At 29.7% G+C, this 19,494-nt stretch overlaps 2 protein-coding genes across 3 annotated transcripts; one reads left to right on the top strand and one right to left on the bottom strand.

The window, feature by feature from the left end:
- Positions 1 to 7,303: 7,303 nt before the first annotated feature.
- Positions 7,304 to 11,365, bottom strand: LOC114391203 (uncharacterized protein At1g01500-like). Its single transcript, XM_028352240.1, has 2 exons — positions 10,417 to 11,365; positions 7,304 to 8,038 (listed from the first exon to the last, which is right to left on the bottom strand). The coding sequence occupies exons 1-2, from the start codon at positions 11,104 to 11,106 to the stop codon at positions 7,808 to 7,810; spliced, it is 921 nt and encodes a 306-aa protein (XP_028208041.1). The 5' UTR covers positions 11,107 to 11,365; the 3' UTR covers positions 7,304 to 7,807.
- A 5,694-nt stretch (positions 11,366 to 17,059) lies between these two features.
- On the top strand, positions 17,060 to 19,494 carry LOC114391226 (heavy metal-associated isoprenylated plant protein 39-like). 2 transcript variants are annotated; one of them, XM_028352278.1, is made up of 3 exons: positions 17,060 to 17,240; positions 17,720 to 17,795; positions 18,667 to 19,494. In XM_028352278.1, the coding sequence occupies exons 1-3, from the start codon at positions 17,235 to 17,237 to the stop codon at positions 19,044 to 19,046; spliced, it is 462 nt and encodes a 153-aa protein (XP_028208079.1). In that variant the 5' UTR covers positions 17,060 to 17,234; the 3' UTR covers positions 19,047 to 19,494. The 2 variants fall into 2 exon arrangements, with proteins under 2 accessions (XP_028208079.1, XP_028208078.1); XM_028352277.1 differs by lacking the exon at positions 17,060 to 17,240 and adding an exon at positions 17,366 to 17,563.

Genomic DNA, 19,494 nt, shown 5'->3' with positions numbered 1-19,494 from the left:
TACTATTCTCATTCCCATTTTTTCCTGGTCACAATTTATTCTGCCTTTTAAAATGTACCTGTATGTATTTTGCTTAGATATGTTTTGTTTTAAGAAAATTAATATTAAAATGTTTCAAAAAGGAAATAAAATAACATTGTAAGTTTGTGACTAAGGAAACATGATACTAGAACTGAGAAAGAAAAATGGGATAATAGTAGCTAGTTAAACCTAAAAACTGCTAAGAATGGATTTTTTTTTTCACCATTAATTTTTGTTGGTGAATATATTCTCCTCAAATATATCTTTTGATGTCTAAAAAATAGTTGAATATTTTGCTTACTGAAAGTATACTTATATATGATTTTCTGTGTAATTTTTTTCACAGACGAAATAAAAAAGAACCAATAATATTTCATGTTCTCTTAATTTTAATTTATTATGATGTGATTTTTTTATTAAAATTCAGTTATGCGATAATATTGTTATTAAACAATAAAACATTTAACTAGAATAATAGCCATTATAATGTCAGCTTCTTTTTCTCATTTTGATATTAATTACAAGTATTTTTAATAACATGCTATAAAACAAGATATTTAAATGATATATCAACGTGAATGTGTTAATTATGACAATTGAATATCCCAAATATTAAAATTATGCAACAGTGACCGAAGAACTAAGAAGCAAGAAAAAAAAAAAACAACACAACAACAACATCAAAGCGTAGCTTCAAAGGTCCTATGTTGACTTTCCTTTTTGCCAAAATGATGTTATAGTCCTTACAAGTAATAAGTTGGGAAGGCCAGGGGATTAATAGAAAATTGTGACAATAATTTAAACTTAGGGTAAAAAACAAGGGGCAATAGCACATTTGATTTTGATAAGGATTAACATGGGCTCCATGAATTCTTAGCTTAAAAAACAACTTATTTTATGTCATAAAAAATAAAATAGTCTATGTTGTATGGATGGACACGTATTACATTTAAATTACCATTCGTTTATTAAACAACTTGTTATTAATTAAAGGTAAATAAAAAGTAATTTTAAATGTTCAGGGATTGAAACCTGGAAGGTACGTACTTAAACACTTTTCAAAAGTCTATAAAATCTATGTATATTTTAAACAGACGTGATTATGGGCGAAATGATTCTCGTGGTCGTGATTAAAAACCTATAACTATATATTAATAATAGGAATTATTTTATTTGATGTACATATTTTATAGGATAATTTAATCTTTAAATTACTTCTTAATTTTAATTTTTTTAACTTACATTAACTTTTCACTATTTTTATATTATTATTTTTTATTAATTATATTTAATCTATTTTTTTATTATTTAAAATTTAAAGAGACACGACTTCCCTGGTAAATAATAGTGAAAGAGGCACAAGTATGAGAAGACAAATAGAGTGTGAGTGAGTATGACTAAATTACTTTTATATATATATATATATCGCTATTATTCCCAACCTGTGTTGTCGAACAAAGCTAACTTTATGTGGGAAAATTCTAACTTGATCCAGAAGAATCACGAATTAATAAAGTACTATTACCCAATACCCTTCCTTAGAAAAGGAAAATTTATATTTATACAATAACTTGTTACAGCCTTTTTACAACAAAAGGAGATGAAAAAAAAAATATTATAAAAAACATAAAAAAAAACTCAACCTAGATGTACAATTTGTCGCATCAAATTTAGGAGTTAAAAAAAAAAAAAAAAACTTGTCATGACCACTATCCTAAAAAAAAGAAAGAGATGAAGTTGTCGATCACACGGGCTAATAAACTAAAACTCTAGTTTTTTTAGAGGACTTAAACTCGTTAAATTAAATCATTTTGTTATAATTTTATATTTTTTCTCACTTTTAGCTCAATTTTCAAAAATAGTTAGTGACACAAAAATAAAAATAAAAACATATTTTTCAAAATATAATCATTACAAGAAAACAAATGTAATTTACTTGGAAATTACATTTTGTATTTTAAAAATTATTCAGAGCTTATTTGTAAATAGTGGCACACGTTTAATATATTTTTATTACAAAATAAATTGTATGTTGGTTTTATTGAAAAATAAATTTATATTCTTAATAAAATCAAATGAACTTATCTAATGATAAAAGATATTAATAATATTAAAAATAAATCATTAATATTACTGACGATGTATTTACTATCCAATAACATAATAAAAAAATCATGAAGCATTATCTCCAACGATAATAAAATTATGAAAGGGAATATTAAATGGGCAATAAAAATAAAATTAAATAAATCTTGCAAAAAAAATCTGAGTTTTTCAATAATAATGAATTGAGAAAATCTAAAGTATCAAAATGAAATATCTATTTACCTAATATTGCTAGAGTATGTTTTAGTATTAAGATTTTAGAATAAAATATGGAAGAAAAATCATAGACATGCAATATCCCAAGTTCCTAACATGAAAATAAAGATAATTATTTTTATTAAGTTCTTTTATGTTAATTTAACCAAATTTAATTACAATTAAATATGAAAAGTAGATAAATCATTAATTAAGAGTTTGAACACTTTATAGGAATTTCTTTTGACGCTAACCAGTGGTGCATGGGACCTCAACGTATTCAGGTTTAGGTGAGGCACATGAAATTTTGGTCCAAAGCCCCCCTCAGGGTGTCAGATCCATCCATAAATCATGAATTCTATAGCCATATGCACATGCTTCACTATTACGCCTTTCTCTTGGTTCATTCTTGCGACAAAGCAATGTCTCCCACAAAGTGCACTTATGTTACTATTGTAATCCAGATTGATTATTGAAAAAAAAAAACTGAGAATGATTTGACTCACGTTACAACATGTTGAGGACTGTTTTTGCACTCAACACAAACACACAATCGAGTGAGAATTGAAATATAAGACACAATGAGAAATATAAGGTGATTGGATAAAAGAGAGAAAAATTACAAGTTTGATCAACAAAAATTAACATTTTAACAAAAGTTAACATTTGATGAATATACAATCAAAGTCTGAAATTCCATTAATGTTAACTTAACTACAAGTAATTTGTAAATATATACCACAAATATACTTGATACATAATAAGAGAAAGAGATAAAAGTACCTATAATTATATAATAAATGATATGATGTAATAAGAGGAAATAAATAGGAAAAAAATTATGAGTGTTAACAAGTTGTTTGAAGTAAACAATTATTTATGTATTATAACTCTAGCATATTATTATTTTTCCTCACCTATGACAAAATCTTGTTTTATTGACATGAAATGATTGTGATAAAGAACACAATGCCATACAAGATAATTAAAACATCATTGCATCAACTTGACAATTACATTAATAACATCATTATATATAAAATTACAAGGAACAAATTAAAAAATAAACCATTTTTCTAAGTATAAAATTACAAGAAGATTGAAAGAAAAGTTAAGATTGATGAATGATGTAGACACCTTTTATATATTACATATACATTTCTTCAATATCTATTATTTTTTTCTAATTTTTTTTTATCATACTGTATCAACTATCATATATACACTTCTATCTCTTTTCTTTTATAGGTGTTGAATAGAGTTTGGTGTAGCCAAACTTTTCCCAACAAATAATGAAAAACAAATTAAGGAGACTTTTGCGTCCACTTCACAGAAAAATACACCACAATCTTCCATCTTTCAAAGATGCATTTTGACAAAGAATGGTTTACAAGCTTATCCTTTTGAAGTAATATAGCAAGTTGGTAGCTCGGGCTTAAAACTTTGAACTAATTTACCTTATTTAAAAATAATACTTACTTTTTTTTAATCTTTTTGAGTTTTTGAAAAATAAAAAATGAATTAATCTCCTAAAAAAATTGAAGCAAATATGAGCTCAACAATTAATTGAACAGCTTTGAGGAAAATAATTAAGAAATATGACTCTAAAAAAACCACTCTATCTCAAGGTTTCATATTCAAAATTAATTAAACAGAACAATAATGTATAAAAAGAATTAGTAAGTTAATTAATAATTTAGTGTCCAAGATAAATCTACGATTAAATGATTCAAATTGAGAAAATATTAGCATCATATCCTAATGTAATTGCTTGCAATAACTTTACAGAAAATCCCAAGTGTGTCGTGAAGCAAAGGCATTGACATTCTAACATCATCAGCTAGTTGGCATCAATCTTAAGAGTTAAGGCCCTTACACTATCCCTCTAAATTACTATTTGAAACATATGCTGATTCAGCTGGAACACACTAAATTACTATTTGCAACGTACGTGAGAGCCATACCATTACGTGGAGAATTCAGCTCAAGGTATCCATATATATATCCTTAATCCAAATGCCAGGGTTCAGTTGGATAGTGTTAGTCAGCACACCTATTAATTAATCTCAAGGTAGATATTGTTATACAAGTATATTTTTTGATGATATCTCACATAGTCATTACATGATATTAATTAGATGATCTTTATCTGAGTATTAATATTTTACAATGCAATATAAGAATATTTTAATTTTACTGCTCCATCGGTTATGACTAGTCGTCGCTTAATTCCTCTGTTAGATTTGTGGTTATTAAGTATATTCTAATACCATCAAAGCCTGGGTTCGAACGGGACAATAAATCAGTTATGACCACCCATGACTGTATTGTGATTTTTGCTTATTTGAGATAGCCAATGTAAAAGTTTTTTCTTCTTTCAAAAAGATATGAAAATACATAATGGTTTGGTAGTGAGAAAAAAAAAAATACTAACGTTGAGCATCAAAGTTAAATCCATATAATAACTATAAAAATATAAGAACACTTTTATACTTTGCAAAAATAAACTAATCAGTCTTTCAACATTAAAAAAATCAACATATAGTTCTTTCAGTTTCTTTGGTCATTAGAACATTGGAAAATATTTATTAATCTTATTGATGATTAATCTTTATAAAAGAATTTAATTGATCACAGATCTTTTATTTTAATTATATTTTCTTTATACATAAGGCTTGAATCTAATAATTATCTTAAGAATTTAAACTTAATTTCACTTGGAATAGCAACAAATTTAGTTTCTTCCATTTGTTTGAATGAACTGTTTTAAAAAACTAATTTGAGTCACCAATAATTTTGAGTGTATTTAAATAAATAGCTTGATTAAGACTTTATTTAACAAACTCTTAGTTCATGAAAAGTTATGTCATAAATTCAACCATCAAACATATTGGAATACAGTATGTTAAAAAAAAAATCTTATTTTAATGATAAGGTTATTGAAATAAAAAATTTACAAGTGTCATAATTTTTTTTATGAACTCATGTGAGCTCGTTGTAAACTCTTCCAAACACTTTTTTGTAAGGACAAAACTAGTACATAATTCACTTTTGCATACTTTTTACATAATTCCAAACACTTTTTTACATACTAATATACTAAAAATGAAAAGATTAAAAATTAAAGACCAAAGTATCATGTTTGTAATCTCTTAAAATGTCCACCCTTCTCTTTTCTCTCTATCTTTCCACTTTTTCTTTTGTTGGTAATGAATTCAGTGATTTTGAGGAGGGAAGGATTTTGCCACATGCCTTAAAATATATAATACTTTATAAACATAAATATAAAAATACAAATATTTATATCTTATATTTATAAAGTAATATAAATTTAAAACGCGACAAGATCTAAATTATGAGATTGATATAATGACTTAAAATTAGAGAAAGTCATGGTGACTTTCCTGTCTTAAAGTCACTAAATTACAAAGGTAAGGCAAGAAAGGATATGGATGGATTCAAATTACTTTTTTAAGACTTGAATTCTCTCTAGCATCTCTTTCCTTTCTCTTCATCTCTCAAATTCTTCCGTCTCTAATCATATGTTCATTATTTTTCCATTCCATCTATCCTTTCACTTTTTTTTCCTGCTACTTAGAAATTTTATCTTCCCCGAGTAAAAAAACAGAATAATAATCACAAACAAACTAAATAAGTTTTGTTCATAATCGTTATTTTACTTTGACCAACTCTAAAAGAGTAAAAGTCTAAAACAACCATGTTTTTGGCTATTTTAAAAAAAAAAATTAATATACAAAGTATAAAGAATGGATTATGCTAAAAACTCACATCTTAAATGGGGTCAGACTGCAGATTAAGCGTATGCTTGAATTCAAGTTAACAAAACTTAAAAGCATTTTTACTTCCAAAATAACAAATCTTTATTTCTCATTTTATGCATTAAAACACACAATTTTACATTAAAATTTGCAAACATTTAACTTTAAACGAAACATACTCTAAATGGTTGGTTCACTGCCTCGGTCTATATAGCCAACTCTACTCTCCATGTCTAGTATTTACTCATCTTCTTTATTCTTTTTTGTCATCCTACTTTTGTCTTTTCCTATGGGGCAAAAAAACATAAGATCCAAATTCTTATTTCCAGAACATAGATCTTCTCCAAATTTGTTTAGATTGTTAGTAGAAATCCACGTTGAGATTAAAATCACACTGAAATCACTACAAAAATAATTATTTATTGCTTCAAAAAATTATGATAAATTTTACTCATGTTACCAAACATTCACCCGAAAACTATCCTCTCTGCCTTTCTCCACTTCCCCTCTATCTCTGCATCATCTATCCATTGTCTCATTTTCTTTGCCCATCCACTTTTATCTTTTTCACTGCAGAAACAGGAAGATAAGTGATGATTTCAAATTATTTTTTGGGGACTCGTATCCTCTTTGGCACTTCCCTCTCTGATCTCTCCAAGCTCTGTCTCTCCAATTCCTTTCCATAATTTTTCCATCTTCTATGTCTTTATACTTGTCTTTTCCACAACATTGACACGAGAACAGAAAAGAATTCAAATTGTTTTTTCGGCATCAATGCATGTCCTTTGCTCGTTATCTTTCACTGAATACGTGGCAGTGGCAAGGTTCAAGTGCTACTGCAAGGCACACAACACACGTTTTGTCCTTTTTTCTCTACTAACTAAACAACAAGAACACAACACGACAAATAGGCACCACTTCAGAGTACAACTCCCATGCAATCACGCGAAGCATTAAAACTCAAAAACACCCTCTTTCTTGACATTCTCCAAACTCAAGTTTGCAAGACAATCTTCTAAGTACAGACTGGTTTCTCTCTAAGCTGATGAACAACTTCCACTTAACAGCCGCCCCTGAATCTATTCCAAGTATGAAGTACATGTCATCTTGGCATAATGCTCATCTAAAATAAATTTATACATTTAAGAGAGAATATAACCTTTTAATTTCCAGAATATAAGCATAAAACTTAAAATCGTTGATGCAAATAAAATATAACATTTATTAAAGTAAAGATAGTTTTAAAAAATCATTTACCATGGGGACTGAAACATATACTGCTCAAAATTTGTATTAAATGATAAAATATATCTACAAGCCAACCAACAAACAAACAGTAAAATCTTGGAACATGCTCCTAGTCAAAACCTCTCGCAACCTTATACTGGTCTCTTAACACCAGATCCTGCTGGCACACCACATCCTCAAAGCTGTTGTATTGTATTTCTCTTTTATTGATATCTATTGTTGTCCGAGGATCAGATAAAATTTACAAGAAATGCAAATCTGCAAATCTACCTGAACGTATCTGCAAGTAAGCCACAAAACAGAGAGGAAGCACAACCTCCACTCATCTACAAAACTTACACTTCATGCATTAGACTTGTAGAATTTGGGTTCTTCCTCCAGAGGTGTCCCACCCTAGATTAAAACTCCAACATATCTTGCTTGTCATTAAACTAGAGTAGCAAATTCCTTATAGCAGTTTAGAAAAATCTCCTCCTGAAGTTCCTGGTTGTTGTTTGGTATGAGCGCATGAGCAGTCCAACACCAATCCCAAGCCCTACACACATCCCAAGGCCAATTCCAACACCAACTCTAACACCAGCATTGAACCATGAGAGTTGTCCATCCTCGTTGAGATACATCTCTTGACAGTAGAAACCATTCCCCATCTTCCCATCAGAATCATAATCATCAACTTCTGAGTCTGTTATCTGCAAGGTATCATCAATGTAAAACAGTTGATATTTCAGAAATCTCAAGGTTCAGGTAAGATGGGGAATGGGCGAAGCTAGACCTCTACTACCCATATCTTGACAATTTGTGCTAAGAGATCAATGCATTTGGAAGGCAATAAGAACTAAAAATTCAATTGTTTTATAGAAATGTGTATGATATAATTGCATGCAGCAAGTCAGATCCTTGGCAGTTGATTATCATATTAAACACATAAGAAATAACTGAAAGAAAGACTACTATTTCCGTACATTCAACCATAAGGTTCAAGCAATAATCAGAGTTGAAGACTGGAACCACTTCAACAGACAATACTAGAAATGCAATTTACATGACTGAGTTTATAAGCAAAAGATTCATCATCACTTATCAGCTATCGGCTTGATACTGATCCATCTATCAGGCGAGTGTGTGTTTTATTATTTGCACACATTCCAAATCAGATGAACAGAAAAGCATGAGAGGGAGAATTGGCTTTAACATCTGTTAAGAGCATTTCTAACTGAAATCCAAACACACTATAAGAGTACCTCATTGACCAAGGGGGATGCCTATTTCCCAAACTGTTATTGCTATACACATATTGCTTTCTAATGGGGTACATTAAAAAACTAGCAGCAGAACCAGAAAGGTTTGACTATGGATACAATAAAAACAATGAAACTATTGGCGGTAAGAGCACTATAAAATAAGCCTCTTTTTAAAACCATCAGAATGACACTTGTTTTAAACTACTAATTCAGAATGAAATATATATATATATATATATATATATATATATATGATCCAATTTCAGTGTAGTTGTTTACACTATCTTTCAGTTATGTTTAGCATACTTTGGTAGTGGTTCCAACTTCCCGTAGTCAAACATTTTCCATGATTGAACAATATATAATTACATGGCAGCATAAAAATGTTTTAAACTGGCAATGGATTGAAATTAAATCCATATAACTATAACATTAGTAAGGTCTGATTACCATGCAGAAAATTAATCAAACTTTGGTTTGGAATGATAACAGCACTATCGATTATGGCTCTTTACAGAACCATCAGAATGCTTTCTTGTTCTATCTAGTTTATCAAAAATGAAATATCAAATTTTCATTCTTTAAAAAACTACATAATGTAGCCAAATAGCTGAAATTACTGCCCCTTCATTCCAAAGCAGACATATTCAAATAATATATACATATATGATATGTCTAAATAAATGAGTAAAATATGCTTTTAGTCCTTGTAAATATAATTAAATTCAGTTTTAGTCCTTTACAAAAAAAACAATTGTTGGTATTAGTTCTCATAATTTTTTTAAATGGTCCCTATCACCACTTACTGATGACATGTCATTCATTTATACATACCACATCACAAGTCATCTCACAATGATCACTCACGTGTAATGCCAAAATATATGTCAAGTCATCACTAAGCAATAGTAGAAAACATTTTTAAAAAGTTTAAAATTGTTGAAACTAAAATAATCATTAAAAAAATTACTGAACTAAAACCAAATTTAACAATATCTATGTTTTCTAGTCTCTCTAAATTAACTATTAATTCAATAAGGAAGACATACATTGCAATTGCAAAATTAAAATTTTTGGCATGACACGAGCAATGATATATACCCAGCACAAAGTCTTCCAAATTTCACGCATAAGACATTACACATTACAAAAAGTTAGGGCCATGACTCCAAATAAAGAAACTGTCGTGAATCACCGATCAACCGTACCAAAAGCATAAGCTAATTTTCCATGTAAAGAAACACACAAAACCACACAGTCATACACACCCCTAATGTCCTTCCTAAATTCACATAAAAAAAACTACCCCGGATAAGTAAACCTCCATACCACTCCTTGAGACCATTCGCCTCAGTTACTTCATTCCTTAACTTACACCAAATCGTGACTTTAGTTTAATACATTGCCGGGTAATTTAAACTGTTAACTATAAATCAATCTTAGATACTCCTCAAGACAATTCATGATTGAATGATAGCATTCAGAAGATTTTAAACTACCAATGCATTTAAGCAAATTATGAAGCTAAACTAAACTAAGAGTTTCATAAAGTGTGAACCCTTAAAACATTAGGACCAAGAGGAGTGCTAGAACACACTCCAGTTGTTTAAAATTCATTGAAAACTACAAAATTATGAGAGAATCATTAAATAAAACGTGATATCGCACACCCAATCCCTCTGCTATAAAAACCTAACAAATTAATGATTAAAATTTGCCGATAAAAAAACGTACACTCATTCCAATACTACCCCCAAACGGTGACACACTCACAATTAACAAAATCAACACAAACTAGTATACAATTGATTCAATTCATCACATACCTGTAACTTGTGGTTTGGAACAAACCCGTTGACACGGTTCTTCTCCAACACCATCATCTCTTCATCTTCAGGTATAGCATCCAGCGTGGCATGCCGCGGCACTCTCTTCCTCGGACTCAACTGAATCGTCTTGCTCAGAATCACCGGCACGCCGGAGCAGCACCCGGCAACGTAGACCTCGATCGACGGTGCGGAAACCCCGAGCCGCGGCCCGAAGAACGCGGAGCACCCCGACCCGGCGGAGCCTGCCGCTACGTGGCAGTCCATGCCCCACCCGGAAGCCGAAGCCGGAGCCGAGCCAGCTCCCCAATCGGCGTCGAGGCGCTCCAGCGAGCCGCAGAGGAAGAGCTTGTCGTTCTCGTAGACCTCGAAGTCCGCGCTGCCGCTGAGGCTGACGGTGTCGGTGGCGACGTAGGTGACCTCGGCGGCGTGGCGGTCGACGCGGCCGCGGCGAAGGGGGAGGGTCGTGGGGGCGGAGGCGGGGACTGGGGCAGCGTTCACGATGAGCGAGACGGCGGCGTGGCGGCGCGGGAGGCAGAGCGTGAGGTGGTCCGGGAGCGTGTCGACGAGGCAGGGGGAGATTCTGACATAGAAGAGACGAATCTCGAGGCAGGCGGAGTGTGTTAGAGATGGAAAACTCAACGAATTCGAGGGCTTCGTGGCAATCGCTTCTTCGTCTTGTTGATCCATGTAAGAAGTAGGAACCCTCGAATTTGAGAAATTGGGAGAATGGAATGGATTTGATTAAGAGAACCCCACGAAGAGGGGAATATTTAAATTGCGAAATGCGTTGAAATGTGTTGTGTTTGGGATTAGGTTATTTGATAATGATGAAATTGACAAGTGCGAAATAAAAGGGTTTAACTGAAAAGTTAGACATGAATGAAGAAGAGTAGAGGGAGGGAGGAGAAGGGAAGGGCGTGTTTGGTAGGGAGAAATGACTCAAAAAGAGGAGTTGATATTATTGGGATGAGAGAGAGACACGTGTTTTTTGTAAAAATTGTGAAATTAGAAGGATGTATTGGATTATATTTTAAAATATTTTTTTCGCATGAATTTGTTTTTATGAATTTAATTAATTTTTTTAGAAATGTAATGAATTTAAATTTATTTTATTAGAATCTAAATTCTAATGAATTTATAGTATGAATTCATCAAATTTAAGATGATTTTGTGAATTTATAAGATTTTAAAAAAATATAATTTTTTAAAAAACATTTAAAATTATAAAAAACAATGAAAAAATAATAAATAAATGATAAATTTTAAGTAAAAAATCAATATAATTTTTTTAATATGTAATTGATTCTAACTTCATATATATCCTCCTATATAGTGTTTCTCCACGTATATAAAAGGTTATATTAGTCTCCTTCACCTATTACCATATTCTTATTTCGCACTTGAATTTGAACAATAAGTTTAAAATTATACCCTTTGTTAATTGATATGGAAGGGAAATACATTCAATTAAAATTTCAAAGATATTTTTATTGAAAAAATTGGTGTGATATTCAATCTACACTTTTAAATTATAGAAATCATCTTGCATAGTATTTATTCTAATATTATTCGTTAGTATAGAATTGAGATTTTTTTAAACTTATAAATAGTCTTCCACCACAATTCTGTTAACTAATGAATGTCATGTGCGATGTGTGTTTAGTCCAATATTTGAGACACTTGGCCAATGTTGGATCTTGACATTGCATTCAACATGGATTCCTTTCTAAAATCGATCTCTAACACAAATCATCTAGCGAAAAATAAATAATTCTTAGCATTTGATCCTATGGGATCAATGTGTCACACTATGTTAAAATGTCTTTTTAATCCTTGAAAATTTTATATTTTTTAATTTTTGTTTTTGATTCCTAAACTTTTGGTCAAAATTGATTTTAGTGCTTGATTTTGGTTCTGATGCCACATGACACTGGTTTGGATGGAAATTAAATCTGGTTTTGGTGGGGCAGTTTTATGGTTTGTTAATTATATGTCTTTGTATTTGCTAGCCAGGATATTGGCTGTGATAGGGGGCTTTTGTTTTGGACTCTTACCTTTTTGTATTTCCTTGTGCTGCTTCATTTTCACTCATTGTGATTAATTTGATTCCAGCATCAACCTCTTATTTTATAATATATTTCTTAAGAATTGCTCAGAATGCATACCGGTCAATAAATCTGCTGTGTCGAAGTAGGCCCAAAAATAGCTGGCCCATTTTACTGGGCTTATGTACACGCGTCCAAGGCTTTTACTTCCTGCACTCCTAAAGAGACCTAGGTGTAGGGAGTAAAGCCCACATCCAGCCACATGAAGAACATGGGATGTGCATGAGACTTACAATTAAATATATGCTGCACTTTAAGAAGATTAAGATTCCAGTTAAAAAAAAGAAGATTAAAATTTAAAAGCAAAAAAATACAAAATTAAAAGACTTTAATGCTCATGGACACTAGTAGTATAAAATAATTTTACATTCTCATCCAATCATAAATTACTCATAAATAATTAATATACTATTTTAATTTCATTTTGCTACATTTTCTTTATCAGGGTTGTGTTTAGGAACTTTAGGGCCTCCAGAAAATTTTGAAAGAAACTTAATATTATATAAATTATTTCTCAAACTATTTTTTTTAGTTTTTTTATGACTTTTTTTTACCAATTGAACTCATTTTTGTATTTTTTTTTATGAATAGTAAGACATTTATCGAGAGTACTATATATTGAAATTGAATTAATTTTTTAACTTATTTTTTATTTTAAGTTTTGAAAACCAAATTCCTACTTTCTATTTTATTTTTTTCCCTATTACTACAAAGTATAAGAATAAAATAAAGAAGCACTACATAATATAAACAAAAATATTTTTTTTAAAAAAATATGATATCAATTAAGGTATTAAAAATATGAAACAGAGATAGAGAAACAAACAATGAGAGTGTTGAATAAATGTTATTTTTAATTAAAGGAAAGGATACGTCATGCATCAATATTTTTAACCCTTAATGCTGTCAAAGATAATGATATCTAACATTAATAACCATGTGCTATTTAATGGTATGATTTCTTATAATAAGCTACAAATTCAATTTTTAATTATATATGATTTTGGTATTTAGATTTTTTTACCTCTAATTGTTAATTAAGACAAGTAGCTAACTTTTGGATAATTTTCAAATCATAGAACATCGTTATCCAATGTAATTTGAACAATAAGAACCGATTCATGTAAAAGCTTACATAACAACAAATAAAATAAATTAAGAGGCCTAAGACAATGGCCTTAATTGCCTTGCACTATCCACGACTTATTCTTTACTCACCTTAAGTGTTTGAGACTTTTGAAAAAAATCCTAAAAAAACTAGAAATATTAGTAATATATATTTTAATAAATTATTATTACTTTATGTCTGAAATGAAAATATTTTCTTCAAAAGTGGCTTATATACCAGATGATTATTTTTAAAAAAATATAAAAAAAATTACGCTAAAAAATATATAGTTAAAATTTCTCTCAACGTGAATATGCCCTACAATTATTATGCGATACTGTGAGCCACTAAAAACGACTCAGCAACTAGTTCTGGTCCAGGCTGATTGGGTCCAACATAACGTGCATATCAGAAAATGCCTATGCATTAATTGGGGAAAATATGATGCAAATAACTCAATCCTATAAAGACAACAAAACAAAGTTATGCTTCCTACTTTCCTTCACATAAGCACGCAGCGTAGGAAGTGTCAACATTTTGTGATATAAATAATAGTTTTGTGACATAACTATTAATTTGTTAGAATAATAAGTTTATTAGCACAGGATTTTGAACCTGTGATTTTTTTTTCTACCATTCTTTTTTAACCATTTAATCCATTTTATATCTTCCTAATCACAAATCTTTTATGATTACTAGGATGCTACTTTAAATAACAAATACTAGTTATAATATGTTAAAGGTAACTTATATTATTCATTCGCAACAAAAAACAAGAAAATCTCGGAGCTCAAATTGTCATTATATAAGAACCTGCATCATATACAAATCCTCATGTTTTTGGAACTCAATTAAGATGTCGTTATTCTTTTAGTTAATATGAAATTTTATCTAGAAATATATTATTTAAATTGGATAGAAATAGAAAAGTTGTTCCTTTGTTCCGTGATTATCTAACAGCATTGGGAAACAATTTCTTTTTTAATTTAAATTTAGATAGTATGATTACTTTTGGATCAAAATTAGTGTTTGTAAGTATTTGATGGGTTGCTTTCTAAGTGAGCCCACACTCATTTTAAATAATATTAAAAAAAAGAAGAGAATTATTACAAGAGCAAAGTTTATAATTTGTGTTTTAGAGATTTTATCTCTGTTTCTTTAAAAAGAAAATGTTGGCTGATAACGTGTAAAACAAACTTTTCTTTTTATTTTTTAATATGTTGCTCTCAGAGAGTTATTTAATTTGATATATTTTATCAATAATTTTGCCCTCTCTATTATCTGTGTTACAGTGTGTTAGGTATCTAATGTTAGGTTTTATTGTGTTGATTTTTACCTTTTGGGTGATATATTTTACGCTCTATTATTCAATGTAGTTCTTTTAGATACTTCTAGTATTGTTCTTCTATTAAAACTTAATGTAGTTTTTATTTTGTTTTTTATTTTATTTTGAGGGGATGATGTAGTTTTTTTAGATACTTCTAGTATTGTTCTTCAATTAGAATTAATGTTTTATTTTTCATAATCTGCATAATAAATATTGTATTAAAAAGTATAACTTCAATTTTAATTAAAGAATAATATATAAACAAACAATTAAAACAATAATCTTTGTCTATTTGATAAAAGTAAGTATTACGTATTTGTTTTCTTTTAATCAACCAAGCTTGGCCTTTGTGTTTCTTTAAATTACAACCACATAAAGTATATTATATGAATTGCTGTGTGACGCATAGGGAAAATTTTCAAAGAAAAATTCAAACTACTAACATTCTGTGTAGTATTCTAGAATTTATATGGACATTCTTCCTTTTGCATTTTGTTTTTGGAAAAGAGAATTTCTATAAATTATTGTTGGGGACCCAAAAGGCCTCTTAACTGATGTTCTTGGAATGGAAGATAAGTTGTTGGAAAATTCATTTCTCTTGTTTATTAGGAGGACCTATTGCAAGGCTAAAAAAAGAGCCTTACATGTACCCCGAAAAGAAAAACAATAAAAGCTCATACACAAATGTTTTTATCAATGTGGTCAGGGTTTAGAATTATTCCAACTTATTACCTAGTAATTTTGAGTTCAAAGTTCAGTTATGTTAACTATTTGAATTTTTTTTATGATTCGTAATAATCCTGTGAAAGTTGAATAAAATTCTCTTTCGTAAAAAACATTTATCATCACTTAAAAGATAGATGTAGATATGTGATGTATAAAATTAATATTTTCATGAATTTTAATTTAATTAATAATTTGAAATTTAATTCTTGATCTAGTAACTATATTAAATATTTAGAGTAAAAAATTTCTCGTCTATAATAATTTTATTTAATTCCAACCCAATTCTACCCATAAAAAAAAAATTATAGCATGATACAAAAGAAAACACATCACTTTATAAAGTAAAATGAATCATTCTATAATCTTTAAATATTTATTAAAAGCACTTATAAAGTAAAAGCACTAGTTCAATTTTGGGTGGTGGCTGGCCTAGCTAGCAGCCTTAACCAGCCGTCAGTCAATCGCTTGTGCTGAGAGAACGATGCTTGGCGGTTCTCAAGGGCCTACTAGTCTTCACCTTTCTATAGCAATCAATCGTGTCGTGTTCCAATTTCATATAATTTTTGTTGTGTTTATTTTTAATGAACACTTAGTAAGTAAGATGTTTCTTAAAAAAAAAAAGTAAGATAGATGTTATTGTGATTCGTTAAGTGATTAATATGATAAAATTAAATTAAGTTAAATTATTTAGATATTAATCAAGTTTGATGTTTAATAGAAATAATTTTAGATTTTATTTACTTAAGTTTTGAACTCCAAATTAATGAGAGTTGTTTTTTTTCCTAATAAATAAAAAAGTAAGATGTTTTTATTAGATTTTGTATATAATATTTATAAATAATTAAAATAAATAGAAAAATTTTATTTGATAAAGTTGTACAAAATTGACTAGAAGCTTTGTTTTGGTTTTAATCACATATTTTTTAAGAGAATTAATTTTATTTGAGTTTTGTAAACTTATTATGGACAACAATTTTTTTCCTAATATTTAACACATATATCAGTTAAACTAACATGTTTGGTGGTAAATGACATTATTTGAAAACTTAATCTTTGATATTATAAAAAATAAATTTAGCTTTTAATTTTGATAAGTATTGATTATTTGGTCCCGAAAATTGATAGCATTCATTTTCCATGTCTATCTAATCATCTCTGTCACATCCTTTTTTTTTTCTTTCTTTCATGCTATTATATCATCGTTTTGGAGTATTATTTAACTCTTTCTCTTTTTCTTCTCTTTCTATTATTCTCTTTTTTTTCACCCATTAAATTAAATATTATTAAAAAAATTACAACGTCAGAAAAGGCATTCGTATCATTTTACACCTGCTCAATAAAAAAACGAGCATATTCATATAAATACTTCTACTACAGATTCAATCTTTCGTTCTCTGACAGTTCTTTCTCCAAACCCACCTTTCTATCTTTTCCATCAGAGCATTATTTGATACCCTCTCTGCAGCAACGCATTTTTCCTCATTCTCTTAAACACTTTCTCTTTTCTCCTTCGTTTGATCTGCATTAAAATTGCATAAATATATAAAAAATGAAGGTATGGCTCATTTCATACTTGCCAATTTTGGTTCTTCTTTATTTGTTTATTTCTTTTCTGAAAATGGATAATTTTCTCCTTTTAACTTTGACTCAGAACTTGAATTCATTGTTGATTCACCATGAACTTTATGCCTTCTACTTTTTTTCCTTTATTCTTTTCACATCCTCTGTTTTTGCTCATGATTCAAAGATCTGGGGTACCCTTAAATGAATTTTGACATTCCCTTCATCAGAATCCTTGTTTTGGATTTAATTTGGACATATGTGGCCATATGTGGGATGGTTTAGATCACCTGTTTTCCAATATATAATATGCTTTTGGTTGGTAGAAAATTTTTGGTTTCAAGTGTCTCACTTTTTTTTTCTTGTTCAGATATCGTATGTTATTCTGGAAATATTCTGTCACTGATTAAGGTTACATGAGATTTGTTAATTAGAATAGAATATGGTTTGAACAATTTCTAATTTTGCTTACAGAAGTTTGTACTCAAGTTAGATTTGCATGATGACAAGGATAAGCAGAAGGCCTTGAAAACAGTTTCAACTCTTTCAGGTACTAAATAATTTTTTTCTTTTTTATAATTTAGCCTTCAATTATCTTGAAAAATGAATTATTTAGAATCAGTCAAGAAGACAGTAGTAAAGGGCTGCACGTCTCTTATACCGCCGTCTTCAGTATTTTTGCCTTAGATACTTTAATATCTAAATTTTTTGGTTCTTCTCTGAATGTTCAAATCAAGGGAATGAAAGATAACAAAAAAAAATTGACACTAAGATCTCTATGCGTTCTTAAGTTTCTCATGTATATTTATTTATTCTAATTATTTAATATTATGGATAAATTTTTTAATATTTGGGGTATTCTGGAATAGAATGTTACCTTAAATCTTACCTGGAAAAACTAAGACGAGACGATCCACCCAATTTTCTCTCCCTTTAGGACAAAGCAAGCTTAACACGAAACATTAGTCTAAAATTACTTGATATTGAGTAATAACTAATAAGTTAAATTTATTTTCTATAGTTCAAACTGATCAACTTTGCTCCAATTTTAATCAAGACAAAGGTGTGTATACATGTCAACAAATTCTCCAAAGTTTATATATAAAAAATTGCAATTCCTTTTGATATTTGTGAGAGAATAGAACTTCTGATATACCAATACAAAAAGCAGTTATATATATACTTTCATTGAACAATTTACATTATAATTTGCATCTAATATGATTGACATGGATTAAACTCTTCAAGTTGTTTCCTGGCCAAGAGAGTTATTGTTTGATAATTTGTTTCCTATTGGATTGGCATCATTCACATATGAAGTTCTAGTTGATAATTTGTTCTAAGAAAAATATTTGTTCTGCTTGAGATTTTATCCTTTGAAAGAGAAAAAGTCCTAATAACAAGCTTGTGCAACATCTTAGGAATTGATGCCATCGCCATGGATATGAAAGAGAAGAAATTAACAGTGATTGGAACAGTTGATCCGGTAACTGTGGTGAGCAAATTGCGCAAAAACTGGAAGGCAGACATAGTAGCAGTTGGACCAGTGAAGGAGCCTGAGAAGAAAGAGGATCCCAAGAAAGTAGAGGCAAAGAAAGAGGGAGAAAAGAAAGAGGAGGGAAAGAAGGAAGAAGGGAAGAAAGAAGAGAAGAAAGAGGATGAGAAGAAGAAAGATCCACCCCCAGTCCCAGATCCTGTTTTGGAATGGGTCAAGGCTTATAGGGCATATAACCCCTACATGACCACACACTACTATGCTCCAAGCATGGAAGAGAATCCCAATGCCTGTGTCATTTGTTAAACCACAAAACTTTGATTTAGTTTTATGGGTATTTTTGGTGTTATTCTTCGATTAGAATTATAGTTCATCTTGATAATCTGCATGTAAACATTTATAATGTAGATTACCGTGACAGAACTTTACTTCTGATCGAATAACAATGTCAAAAGCATCTAAAGATATCTATGTAAGTTTTGTTCGGTGTTTAATAGTAAGTTGTCCAAACACAAGGGAAGGACATACTTTTTCAACATGGTAATGGATTCAATTCTTTCACTCCCATAAGAGCCATCAGCCAAAAGTATAGGAACTCCTTGTATATAATATGGTGATGTCTTGTTGAGTTATTATTGAGATATTTTCAATGTGTAGAGAAGAAGGAATAAATTTTTTGGGATGTAAGTTAATCATACTTTTATTCTGTAATATATAGTTGTTTTATGAATGCATGTATCATACTTTTATGCTT

This window comes from Glycine soja, chromosome 16 (assembly GCF_004193775.1).
Source record: "Glycine soja cultivar W05 chromosome 16, ASM419377v2, whole genome shotgun sequence".
NCBI lineage: Eukaryota > Viridiplantae > Streptophyta > Magnoliopsida > Fabales > Fabaceae > Glycine > Glycine soja.
The sequence above is the reverse complement of the archived record's forward strand: the minus strand, read 5'-3'. Positions and strand labels throughout refer to the sequence as shown.